General features: G+C 44.7%; 2 protein-coding genes across 4 annotated transcripts; one reads left to right on the top strand and one right to left on the bottom strand.

Annotated features, from left to right (window-relative positions):
• The first annotated feature begins 2,827 nt into the window (after positions 1-2,827).
• On the top strand, positions 2,828-5,381 carry LOC102291673 (protein SCO2 homolog, mitochondrial). Of its 3 annotated transcripts, none has more exons than XM_005937093.3 (2): positions 2,828-2,975; positions 3,667-5,381. In XM_005937093.3, exon 2 carries the CDS (start codon positions 3,679-3,681, stop codon positions 4,483-4,485), a length of 807 nt encoding a protein of 268 aa, XP_005937155.1. In that variant the 5' UTR covers positions 2,828-2,975; positions 3,667-3,678; the 3' UTR covers positions 4,486-5,381. The 3 variants fall into 3 exon arrangements, with proteins under 3 accessions (XP_005937155.1, XP_014193835.1, XP_014193834.1); XM_014338349.2 differs by having other exon boundaries at positions 2,828-2,983; positions 3,670-5,381; XM_014338348.2 differs by having other exon boundaries at positions 2,829-2,983.
• ncaph2 (non-SMC condensin II complex, subunit H2) lies at positions 5,231-12,465 on the bottom strand. The gene is made up of 20 exons (XM_005937097.3): positions 12,378-12,465; positions 11,493-11,605; positions 10,950-11,051; positions 10,813-10,874; positions 10,657-10,735; positions 9,629-9,685; positions 9,468-9,547; positions 9,229-9,380; positions 8,966-9,099; positions 8,779-8,862; positions 8,484-8,547; positions 8,308-8,409; positions 8,172-8,216; positions 7,996-8,066; positions 7,744-7,855; positions 7,565-7,657; positions 7,405-7,454; positions 7,103-7,204; positions 6,864-7,013; positions 5,231-5,443 (listed from the first exon to the last, which is right to left on the bottom strand). The coding sequence occupies exons 2-20, from the start codon at positions 11,598-11,600 to the stop codon at positions 5,321-5,323; spliced, it is 1,770 nt and encodes a 589-aa protein (XP_005937159.1). The 5' UTR covers positions 11,601-11,605; positions 12,378-12,465; the 3' UTR covers positions 5,231-5,320.

Raw genomic sequence — 12,465 nt, 5'->3', positions numbered from 1 at the left:
TGACATCTACAGTGAAGAGGTTTCCAGTCCGCTCATTCCCAGTTTCAGAGTTTTCCCAGAACCTCTGAGAGCAGCTCTGTGACTGACAGCCTCGCTGAACCCACATTCAGCAAACGGGATACAGCACAGATGAGCTTTCACTTCATAACGACACAACAGCAACTCTTGATGATAACAATAATAATAATAATAATAATAGTGTGTTTGGGACCTCCTGCCTTAAAACCAGCAGTTCTTGAGCCCCCTGGTGGCCTCTGCAGGTGGTGGGTGGAGTCAAACTAAGTGAAATAAATAGAAATAAACAAATTAGTATTTTTTTTTTAATAACTCTGTTATGGTGATGAAGGGTAAAAGGTGTAGGGTGTGACCACTGCAGGACCACCTTCAGGAGAACCACTGCATGAAAGCAGCTTTCCTCTGATTGGCTGCCCTTTGCCTGGCTTCCTCTCGCAGCTGTGAAGGTTGAGAAAACAAACTGTAAAATAAATAAATAATCTTAAAATAAATAAGTCCTGATGAGGAGTTAGAACCTCGAGAGCGGAGTAGAGACAAGCTAATGGGTCTGACGAAGACACCCCCTCTGTGTGACATCACAGATATCCCAGAGTAGAAAAAACGGCATCTGCATCCTGATGTTTTGGCTCAGACTGAGCACATTATTATTAGAAACTGCATGAAAGTTTGTGACTGTAGATCTGAAACTCTCCATTTAAACGATGGCTCTGAAGACTCTGAAACTTGGAGGGGAGTAAAAGATTAAACCGTCTCTGCTGTCTGAGTCTCTGCTTCTGTCTGAAGCTCAAAGACGTTTGTAGACGCGCTGTGTTAGTGTGGACGTGCAAACAGGATGTGAACACAGTGAGAGATGCTGTGTGTGCTCAGCACTGCAGGGTTATGTAAAAGTTCTAAATCACTCAGCTGGACTCTTTAAACTGGCTTTCAGCCCTCACGTCACTGTCAGAATCACAGGTGACCTGAAACTCACGTCATTGGACAAAGGAAGGAAACACAGGCAGGCACAGAAAGAACCGGCCAATCAGGAGGCCCCAAACTGGAGGCTTTGTCCTGTGAGGAAACGGTGCTAACCACTGCAGCACCTGGAAATAATAATAATAATAATTGTAACATGGTAGACTAATGTGCCTGTGTTAATTCAGCTCCATATTATTATGTGAAGTTGCACTGGGTTGGGAGTGGTTTTGTGTGTGTGTGTCACATTTTTGGTGAGCCAATGGGTGGAATGGGGTTGGACTAATTAGAGGCAGGTGTACTTGATTGCACTGATACACTGGTCTACTTATAGCCCACACTACAAACACTGCTGTGTCATTTTGTCTCTCTGTGCAGGTATGTAATGTGATGAAAAGAAATCAGATATGTTTGGGATGGATGGGTTTTGCGCTATGAATTTTATACTGAAGGTGTCATTTTGTCTCTCTGTGCAGGCCAGGGCCTATTATATGCCACAGCCTAAAGGCAGCAGAGTTGCAGAGGCTGGAGTGACCACTGGCTATATGCTTGCAGGGGTCTCCAAGGACAACTTCTAACCCTGTTAAAGGCAACACGCGGAGTGCAACTGGCCATGTGGCATAGCTGGCTCTGGCCTTGGGACTATGTGTTTTTATACGATTCATAAATGGGACACTGGACTGTTTTATCTTTTATCTCTTGATATTTTTTTGTAAATAAATTATCTTTTAGAATTTTATTGACTGTCATTTTTTTGCCCACGACTGAGACGGTTGGTCAGACCTAGAATCTTTCTTTGGGTGTGTTACATAAGAATAAGAATAATAAGAATAATAATAAGAAGAAGAATGATAAGAGGAAAATCAGCTGTGCACTGTGCATGCTGTGTGTTTGCGCTGCGATGTGACCTGGTTCCTTCTTCAGTGGTGCTTCAGCCGGTTTGTGCTGCCCTTAGAGCTCATTAAAGAAACATGGAGCGACGCAGCAGAGAAGAAGCTGAGCTGCGCGAGACGGACGGTTAGAGGATGCACGTGAACCATGATTTTCAGCTTCTTAGATTAAATCCTAAAAAACGAGTTAAAACCTGAATGATCAGTCAGAATCCCCTCTGAGCGCTCGTTCTGATTTAATTTAGAGGTGAAATCACGGAAACATGAGTATTTTTACCTGATTAGTTTCAATTCTTGATTTTTTTCCCGTTCTCATCGTTCAGGTGAAGTTCTGAACTCTGAGCTCAGGTTACCCGAAAGCTGCTCTGACTGCAGGAGCTGTAATAAATTATGTTAGTTGTGATTTTGTATGATTTCCTGATAACATGAACGTGCAGATGTTTGTTTGATTAAAGTGGCGCCGGACGGCGCCATTCAGAGGAAGAAGCCAGTCTTACAGCTGATAATGACACGAAAGACATTTTACACAAACATGATGAATGAAGAGAGGCTGTTGTGGAGATTACGTGTCACCAGGGCTGTATCCCAATTCAGGGTCTGCAGCCTTAAAGTACGCATCTTTAACGGTCCACAAGGGCCGCGCACTCAAAGACCGCTAAGGCCGGAAGTGCGAGGCTTCTGAAATGGGACGGTCTAGCCTCGGTCGCGCTGCCCAGGTTGCCTAGCAACCATGATACTAACAGCTGGAAACGTTTCATACAGCTTTGTTTGACAGAAATGAAGGAGAACATATTTTGTTCATTTGTTTGTTTGTTTCTACATGGGCTTTGATTTGATAAGTATCTAAGGCTGAGACCACAGGACTGTAAAAACATGATTACTAAATTTGTCTCAGTATTTACTTTAAATATCCATGAAATCATCACATTCTCTGTAAGATTAAAGGTGGAGACAAGTGCAGTTGTAGATTTAGGAGTCCTGCTTCGTCACTCCAGCAGGTGGCGGCACTGCATCTCGATGTTTGCGGTAAACCACCATAGAAGAAGAAGCAGAAGCCGGAGGAGTGTTCGGTGGACTTGTGGCAGGAGCCGGTCACATTAGTGTGGGGTCTAAAAGGTAAACAGGTGAGTCCGCACCTCGTTTTTACCGGAACTCGCTGAATTCACGAGGCTAAAGCAGCTCGTGCAATAGCATTATCCCGAGCCGACACTCAGTTAGCTTTTGGCTAACCCGCGTGCTCCTTAACCTTCAGTCACCAGGAAACCCTGTAGCACTGTCCTGACATCAGCTGTGTGTGTGTGTGTGTGTGTGTGGGGGGGGTGTCTCTTCGGCTGGTGTTTGTATGTGTTTATCGTCATTTGTCCTGTGACGCGGTCAGTAACAGGTGAGGACGTAAACTCACCTGAGAGTTACTGAAGGTCTGGGGTCTAGGTAAGGCAGTGTCACGTGGGTTTAACTTCACTAAAACAGGAAAAATCCCCAAAGACGATTAAAAGGGTAATGAGTATATGGAAGACCAAAGGGGCCAAGATTTTACATTTAAACTAATTATTTATTTATTTATTTTATGAATGTCAGAAACTAATAACATGTGATGATAATGGATTTTATTTTGGTAAATTTTTAAAACTAAAATAATGTTTTGAGCTTAGCGTTTCAGTGTGTTTCTGAAGTCAGACTTCAAATAAAATAAGCGGATCTAAAGTTTAATAGACACAAGTGAAACATGTTTTATAATCAATAATTTGACAGATTAATGATCAGAATAAATAATATAATAAAATAATCTGGTCTTCCTGTCTTATAGCAGGTGGTGGAGATGTTGGGGCTGCGGTGCATCATGGGTGACCTGCGAGGAGGAGCGGCACTCCGGAGGACATTTGTGTCTTCGGCGGTGCTGAGTTTGAGGTGGCGGCTAGCACTGCAGGACAGGCTTCCTCAGGCTCGCTTCTTCTCTGGTGATCGGGACTCGTCGCCGTCAGTAGTGGCTAAAATGAAGCTGCGGACTCGGCTGCTGGTTACGCTGTTGTTCGGCGGCGGGTTGCTGGGTGTGTGGTGGTTTGTGCACTCAGAGAAACAGCAGAAGCTGCAGCAGCAGCGAGTGGAGCAGCTGCGGCAGGTGGCGCTGGGGCAGGGCACTTTCAGCCTCATGGACCACACGGGGTGCCGCCGGACGAAGAAGGACTTCCTGGGCAACTGGGTGCTGCTGTACTTTGGCTTCACGCACTGCCCTGACATCTGCCCCGAAGAGCTGGAAAAGCTAAGCACTGTCGTGATGACTCTGGACCGCGACGCCTCGCTGCCGCCGGTGCAGCCCCTTTTTATCACTGTAGACCCAGAGCGGGACGATGAGGCGGCGCTTGCCCGGTACGTTAAAGACTTCCATCCCCGGCTGATTGGGCTGACGGGGACGGTCGAGGAGGTGAAGCACGCAGGGCGGGACTACAGAGTGTACGCCAGCGCCGGGCCCAAAGACGAGGATGGTGACTACATTGTGGACCACACTATCCTCATCTACCTTGTCAGCCCTGACGGCCTCTTTCTCGACTACTACAACAGGATGAAGAGTGATGAGCAGATCGCCGACAGTGTCCGCAAACACATCAAAAACTATGCCACGCTGTGAGCGCTGGCTATATAGCAACCAATTACAGACTGTTTTCATAACAACCCCACTCACAGCTGGGGGATAAACTGCTTCTTGTCCTAAAACGGGACACTTCTCCATGGTAACACAGAACTGTAAACGTGTTTGAAGTGAAAGTTTGTCGATAATAACAATGTAAAATCCAGAGAGCATGCTCCCTCACTTCCTGTCTCAGCCTGATGGTTTCAGTGTGTGTGTGTGTGGGGCCTGGTGTCAGGAGAGGAACACACACAGATTTCCTGTTTAAGGTGTTCCTCTGTTGACACCTAGACAGACTTCCTGTTCCTCAGACAAGTGAAGCAGTCTGACTGCTTCCATGTGGAGCTGAGATGTTTATCAGGTTAAGTTTACTTCTCTTTTCCTCAGTGTGGATGAAGTGTGTTTACAGCTGGAAGAAGTGCATGCTCGGGCATTTCCTCCAGTCTGTCACATAAATGGCAGTGGGACATGCTCTCTGAGAAAGTGTCAGTTTTCATAGTTAAAGGTCAGATTGGCCTCAGGGTGTGAGGACCCCGCTGATTCCTGTGAACAGGTCAGCGATAGGGCAGATCATGCTGGTCACATGGAAACTGATCAGCTGTAATGTTGCTGTGGAAACAAGTTATATTATGGCGGACTTTTAATGAAGCGTGAGTGACAGACAGGTTCTCGTCAGAAGGTCGTGCGTTTTTGTTTTTTGGCTTCTTGTTACCATCAGATTTTCCCCACAGACACAGAGAGTGCAGACAGTGACAAACATTTTATTACAAAAATTCAACAACATTGATCATCGATTAAACGTAACATGATGATGTCAGAGCGGCTTGTGCTGCATTCAGGCCTTCAGCGTGGCAAATCTGTCCGTCGCTCTGTGCGTGCTCAGTAGAGTCAGAGCCATTGTGTCCAAACTTCCCTCCAAACCGGCACAACTGTCGATCTCCACCGTGTAGTCGTTTGCCTGCAGAAAGTAGAGAGTCATGATCAGCAACCAATCAGCTGCAGCCATCCATCAACAGGAAGTGAAGACTCATCAGAACAGACTTTCAACCTTCTGACGGTGTCACTGATCAATAAAGTGATCAGACAGCTGTTCTGTTATTGATCAGCGAGCTCATCAGACTCTCGTCTGTCTTTAACCAGCTCAGAGGATTTAAAGAAATAAAAGCACCACTTCTGTCATGGAGGATTTTCAAAATAAAACTTCAGAATAAAACCACCAGACTGATCCAGTTTCCTGTCCTTACCTTTTTCACAGTAAAACCCCTAAACACACACCTTGCTGTTCACTGGAATGAACACAGCTATCCACGATAGGGGCAGGTTTAAAAAAAAAAAAAAAAAAAATCAATTATCCTATTTAAATCGATTTCAATTTGAATAGTGTATCAATCCATTAATTCCTGAATCGATTTTTAAATATAAATGTATTTTGCCAGAAACACCAGAATCTCAGGTTAAAGCTCACAAAACTATTTCAACCACTGCCAAACAGTTAAAAAAGCAAATGAGAGCAGGTAAACGGCACATGCGGACATGCTGTCGTTGCTGAAAGCTGACATCTCACAAGTTCTGAAGCTGCAGGTTTCGTCACTCTGACCAAAATTCATTGAACCGGCAGCAAAAGAAGATCCAAACTATGCTCTATGTTTGAAAGACATTGTCATGAATTCCCTCTTTTGTGCCCAGGACAATAAAAACCACATTTCCTGCACAGCTGCCTCTCTGTGTATTCAGAGACCACCTCTGATGAATTCTCACAAGTCTTAGCTTTGTTTTTAATGCATAGATATAAATATGTATATATACTGATAAAAGATCAGAATTAAAATATTTCTGAGTCTAAATCAAATTGAATCCAATCAGTTATAGAAATCAGTGACGATACCCAGTGCGAATGCTATAGTGGGTCTAAACAGAGACTGTATATAAAAGATGGACATGGTGACATCATCTACTTCTGTATAAAGCCTGGATATTTTGTGTGGTCCCATGGTAAAAGCTCCTGACACTAATTGGACCAAACATGTTTTTTTTATTCAGTTCGATGGGATGACCTCATCAGGAAACATTCAGCAACAGAATGTTAAACACCTGCAGCGCTGCGCTCATCCTTGTACCGAACTGTGTGTGCAGAGCTGTAACTATGACACCAGATTAACGTATCAATGCTGCAGTTTATTGTTTATGCTTTTTAGAGAATTCATCATCATTTGATGACATCCCTGACTGTTCACTGTTTGGGCCAAACTAGTCACAAAACGCGCAAAATGCCTCCTTTGGATTTGAGTGTGCTCAGATCATTAAAGTAAGTGTGGTCTGATGTGTGTGATCTCTGTGCTGTTATTGGTTGATCGCTGATGTCTGTGCAGATGTTTTACCAGCTGCAGGGAGGCCAGCAGGTACTTTGAGGCTTCAAAGTTGTCTAGACCATGAACGATGGCTGCAAACGTTCTGCGGCATCCAACGCCGCTCAGCGCTCTCACGATGCGGTCTCCGTAATCATGGATGTCAAATGCTGGGCGTTCCTCCTGGAAAATGGAGAGGCGGGGTTTAGAGTCAGAAGGGGTTTGAGTCAGAAGTTGGGTTAAGTTACTGGATGGGGCTCAGCAGGTTTTACCTGCAGTGCCAACTCAGGGCGGATCTTCTCCTCCCAGTCTTTGACCCTCCGAGACAGTGCTGTCTCCTGAGTGTAACCACGACTGTTTACCACTAGCTGCTCCTAAATCCCACACACAAAGGGTTAATCAACTTCCTGCTATTCAAAATAAAAGCTTCACCTTCTTCATGATGGAGTTATAAGTAGTTTGATTTTTCTGATCATGGGTAGCTTCTAGCAGTAGGAACAAACCTTACAGGCTCCAAGTATGATTGATCAGAATGTACTGAACATTACTGAAGATAATAATATTGATCACTGACCACTCGCAGCTTCACCAGATCCTCGTAACTCAGTTCATCTCGGTGAGCTTCTGCGGACACAAACAGCATCAGATCATTACACACGTTCCACTGTTCCTGTATCGATACTGAACTGATTGAACTGATCGATCAGTTTCAGTCTGAATCTGAAGCATTTTACCAGGTGAAATGTGCTCCGGGCCACCCAGAAACTCGGCTGGGACGTCATCGGGAAAGGCGTCGTGCTCGTTGTCCGAGGCGTCATCATCCCCACCTTCAGACAGACATATCAGGCTTTAACGCAAACACACTCAAACAGCTTTTATGACCCTGAACTCAGACCAGCACTAAGACTGTTACCCAGCAGGTGCTGTCTCAACTCTTCCACAGGCTCCTCCCCCAGTTGACCAGGCCCCACCGCCTCTGGCTGTAGGAAGGTCCTCTTCAGCTCCTCGTCAGACATCATCACTCCCTGAGTGACATAACAAATGTGATAGTAATGAGTCATAATCTGACAATAACACTGACCCTGATAAAACGACCTGAACCGCAGCTGATGTCACTGCTGACATCACTGTGATGTCAGCATGGATGATGGTGTGTGCGTCTTACGGCTCTTCTGTTCATCCTCTTCTGATTTTTGAGTTTGTCTTTGATTGTGCTCAGGTAGATGTAGTTGAGGTCTGAAAAACAGGAAGTCTTAGCTTCATTTAACAGGAAGTATAAATTCAACTCTTCGGATTAAAAGTCTTTTTCTGGACACAGAAAAGTTTTCAGCCTATTGTTACCTGTAAATGTGGGTCCATTTTTCAACTTGTGCTCTGGAGGGTCAACTGAAACAAACAAACACAAAAAGGAAGTGACATGTTAACAGATAATGGGTCCACAGGAAGAACATGAGTGCTCCAAACAGTTTGTTCTTACAGGTTCCTCTGAACCAGCTCCTGAAGTCCCGAAGGAAAGCGGCTCGTTTCCTTTTCCTCTTCCCGCAGTCATCCAGCCCGTCGGGAACTCTGTAGCACTTCCCTGCAGAAGACACAAAACTCTGTAAGCACCTGCAGACTGAATACTGAAACACGCCACGCGGTCCCCATAGTTACCTGGTTTCAGTGGTTTGTCCTCCTCAAGCATGGCATATGGGTCATGGAACGCCCAAACATTCACCTGAAGAAAAAAAAAAAAAGATGTTTCATAATGAAGCTCTAGTAAAAAGGTCAAATTTAATGAATCTAGTTAGAAAACAAAATGAGGAACCGGAGCTTTATGAAAACTATTTTTTTCAAAATAAAAGTACTGTTGTGCTTTAAGTGTGTGAGATTTTTGACTAGGGGAAAATAAACGCTCCTGTGGCGAACACTGAGCTGCAATCTGGGGGATTAAAGCAGATTAACGTACAGCAGGAGGAATCGGCTCCTCTCTCCTCGGTTTGTTGGCTTCCATATGTTGCCTCTCTCGGATCATTCGACCATCACTCGGAGCCTGAAACACACCAACGACACCGAAGTTACACAAGGAGAAGAAGAAGATGAAGAGGTGGTGGCTGAAACTGTTCTGTGATTCTAACAAGTGAAATCTCCTCCACCTGCAATCTGTCCACATGCTCCTCCTCCTGCTCCATGTTGTCCAACTCTAAGGGGAGGAAATCGTCTGCTGCATCGCCTCCACCCTCCTCAGCATCAGCTCTGCCCATTTCAACATCCACTGGAACCACAGCATCTGAGCCATGAAGGTCAAAAGTAAAAAAAATCAGAAACCAAAGTAGTGAAAGTCAAGAAGAAAAAAAAAAGGGGAGAAAAGCGGGAGGAAATGTGTCGTGAAGGACTGAACAGGTGAGGTGAGGTGTACCTGGGGGCTGGGTCTCTAGTTGAGCGAAGTCACTGTGAGGCAGGGAAGTGGAAGCAACTGATCTGAATGTGAGCAGGATCATGTCGCCCTCACCTGGGACGAACAGGTTGATCCTGAAGTCCTTCTGACTGCACAGGATCTCACCTTTCACACTGACACACAGGCATAGAACCAGGTGAGACCTCATCATCGGGGAGCGAGGCTTAGCTCTCATTTAGTTGCTGTGCGAGATCACTGACCTGATGAGGGGCAGTTTCTTTTTCTCTTGGGTTTCAGGTGCAATCAAAGACTCCGGAGGAAGAGGCGGCACGTCCACAGTCTGCATAGGTCAGAGGTCACAGGCAGAGGTCAGAGGCCAGAACGAGCTGCAGGAAAACTGACCTCAGAGAATCAAACTCACCGTGTTGGAGCCAGACCTCTCAGATCGGTCCGACACTTCCAGGTCCAACGCAGAAAACTGAAGGACACAAATGATGTTACTCATTTACACCCGAGCACACCTGACTTTGACAGGATAAAGAGTTACAAAAAAAGGAGTAAAAATAAAAAGGCAAAAATGACGCGATACAGATTTAAAAAGAATTTCTGTGAAAATCTGAGGTCAAAATTTATTTGTATTTTTTACGATTAAAGGTTGAATCTGAAAAATTTAGATCATTAATAATAAATAATTAAAATAAAATAATTAATGATCACGATAAAGAATGTTTTAAATTTAAGGTTCTACTTTTTTTTAATATGATATGGTCAGTGACTGAATGAAGTGACTATGTTCCCCAGAATGCCCTGTGAGCGTTGTTAGAGAATGGCGTAACAGTAAAACCTTAACCCTGTGCCTGTTTTCATTCTGACCTGTTAACTCACGTTACCTGAGGGGTACCTCAGGGCTTGGCTCCAGGTCCCCTGTAACTTGCTGTTTATATTCTTGAGCACAGACGCCACATTTTCACCCAAACAGCTTCACACTCAGTGACCTCAGATGCTTCAGTTCCAGCTGACCCTGACTTCTTGTCTGCTCCAGGACCGAACTATTTCTACAGCTCGGCTCACTCTGCAGCCTCTGAGGGTTAAAGAAGGCCTTGGCTCTGGAGCAAGCTGGCTAATAACATCAGGCTCATAGAGTCAGGTGCTTCCTTTAAATCCCCTCTGAAAACATGTTTCATAGACTTTCTTTGAAGTCTATAAAAATGTCAGATATCAGTTTTGAATTTTTAAAACAGAAACATTTTATACTTCTTTTCCTTGGTGTGGTTTATTTTTGAGTCTAACATCCAGCTCCTCCACTTTATTGCCAATGTGTTTAAATGAATGAAGCATCATGAAAGCTGAAAATCAAATCAGGGACAAAATGTGACTCTGGAAGTTTGCTCTCAGGTAAAGAACCACCTTTAATAAAAGCTGCCTGGTCTTTTTTTTTTTTTTTTTTACCTCCTCCAAGTTGTCAGCATCATGACTGCTCACTGCTCTGCCATCACCCTCCTGAGACTCTGTTGCCTGCTTGTTGCGTCTGTCGGGAGAGCACAAAGATAATGTGTGAACCTGCAGCAGGAAATCAAACCAGCATGTGGGCGGAGTCACGCCTACTTCTTGTTCTTGTCGTTGATGTACTCCAGAGTCTGGAACACCAGGCTGTGCAGCAGCTCCACCTGAAACAGACGCAGATGCCGTCACATGACTCCATCACAGACTGGCCGAGGTCATGTGACTTGTGTGTGGCTCACCTTCTTGCTGTAGATGCAGGCGGAGCCCTGGATGAGCAGCGCAGCCTCTGCGAAGTTCAGCCTGGTTTTCCCACCATCGAAGGTGATACACATGTCATCCAGCTGCAGACACACAGACAGATGTTACTGGGCGGAGCTCAGCTTCATTTCATCAGGCTGTGACTGACTGAAATCCCACCTGGATTCACGTTTGTGTCTCTGTGGATCACCTGAAGCTGCCAGACCAGTCCTTTGTGAATGATCTGAACAATAAACTGACCCAGAGCAATTTGTCTGAAATGCAGTTGTTACCTTCTAATTACAGCTCTGTCTTCTTCTGTCTGCATTAGAAGTACTGCAGAGCTTACTGCTAAAACTGACACCTTCTCCGTGCTGCTTTTACTCTTTACAAAGACACCCAGGGAGCCAGACTGACCCTGTAGGTGAGCCTGTTCTGGGGCACGGACCACATGTTTGATGCAGAAGGATATTGCTGTCTCGTGTCAGTTTGTATGGAGGACGAAAGCTATCAAAGTAAGAGCCTCTGTGGTATAAATAAATTACCTCATCTAAGTAGTCGTTTAGCTCTGACGCCAGGTCGATCTCCCAGTTCTTTGTGAGCTCTCGGATCGGCTGGAGCAGGTGAGCATATCGGCTCTCTGTGGACTCCATCTCACCTGAAACAGGTAGAACCAGAACAGGCTGTGAATCCTGCGGGGTCTCAAACATCACTCGGTCTTTAAGCAGCTCGTTTCTCTGCAGTGCTCCGAGTTGCAGATGGAACGCTTTCTCATTTAAAACTCAAGCAAAGGTTACTTTCATTCAGCCCAAATTTGATATAATAGTAGATTCACAAAAGCCTGTAATGTTGATCAGAGCGCACAGCTACAGCTGGACTGTACATATCGATTTAAGTATCGATTATCAGTTTTCATGGTGAACTCTTTGCATTCACCTGTCCTCAAAATCAAACAAAACTGTGTTATCGCTGCTGTGAATGATATTAAATAGCGTGATAATTGCTACGAGCTAAAGCGGCAAATACTGAAATCAGAGAGAACGAAATCAAAGCAAAGTACGTTCAAAAATGTGATTTATTTTAATCGCTGTAGCTAAACCTGTGATTAAAAGATAAACTTAACAAATTAACTTATTCCCAATCTAACGCCGAATATACCGGGACATTCCACTGTTTAGTAAACCGTGTTAATTAATCCTCTGTGAGATCGATGTTTACATCAATCCGAATGAAACTCAGAAATGTCAGATTTATCAACGCAATGTGGCGGAGCGTCTAAGCGACTGCAGCTGTCAAAGCTTGAACACTTGGCTCATTTACCTGCTCAGCTTGGTTATTTTTTTTAATAAGAGAAATACCTGAGAATAAGCAGGTGTCGCTAACATGAAGCAGCGACGGTGTTTAAGGAGTAAAATCAGAGAGAAACTTACCGAAAAACCTGAGCCCAGCTACACCGGGGCTAACTGTTTGTAGCCGTTAGCACAACACTCAAAGTACCCGCGTTAAATTTCTTCTTCG

This window comes from Haplochromis burtoni, unplaced genomic scaffold, assembly GCF_018398535.1.
Source record: "Haplochromis burtoni strain Fernald_Lab_line unplaced genomic scaffold, NCSU_Asbu1 Contig_224, whole genome shotgun sequence".
Lineage (NCBI taxonomy): Eukaryota > Metazoa > Chordata > Actinopteri > Cichliformes > Cichlidae > Haplochromis > Haplochromis burtoni.
Note: the sequence above shows the minus strand (reverse complement) of the source record. Positions and strands in the feature narration are given on the sequence as shown.

Coding starts and splice junctions, on each gene's coding strand:
- LOC102291673 (XM_005937093.3), top strand. CDS start 3,679: ATGTTGGGGCTGCGGTGCATCATGGGTGACCTGCGAGGAGGAGCGGCA.
- ncaph2 (XM_005937097.3), bottom strand. CDS start 11,600: ATGGAGTCCACAGAGAGCCGATATGCTCACCTGCTCCAGCCGATCCGA. Junction 7,455..7,564: donor CCCGGAGCACATTTCACCTG/GTAAAATGCTTC, acceptor TTGTGTCCGCAG/AAGCTCACCGAGATGAACTG. Junction 7,014..7,102: donor GCCCTGAGTTGGCACTGCAG/GTAAAACCTGCT, acceptor TCCATTTTCCAG/GAGGAACGCCCAGCATTTGA.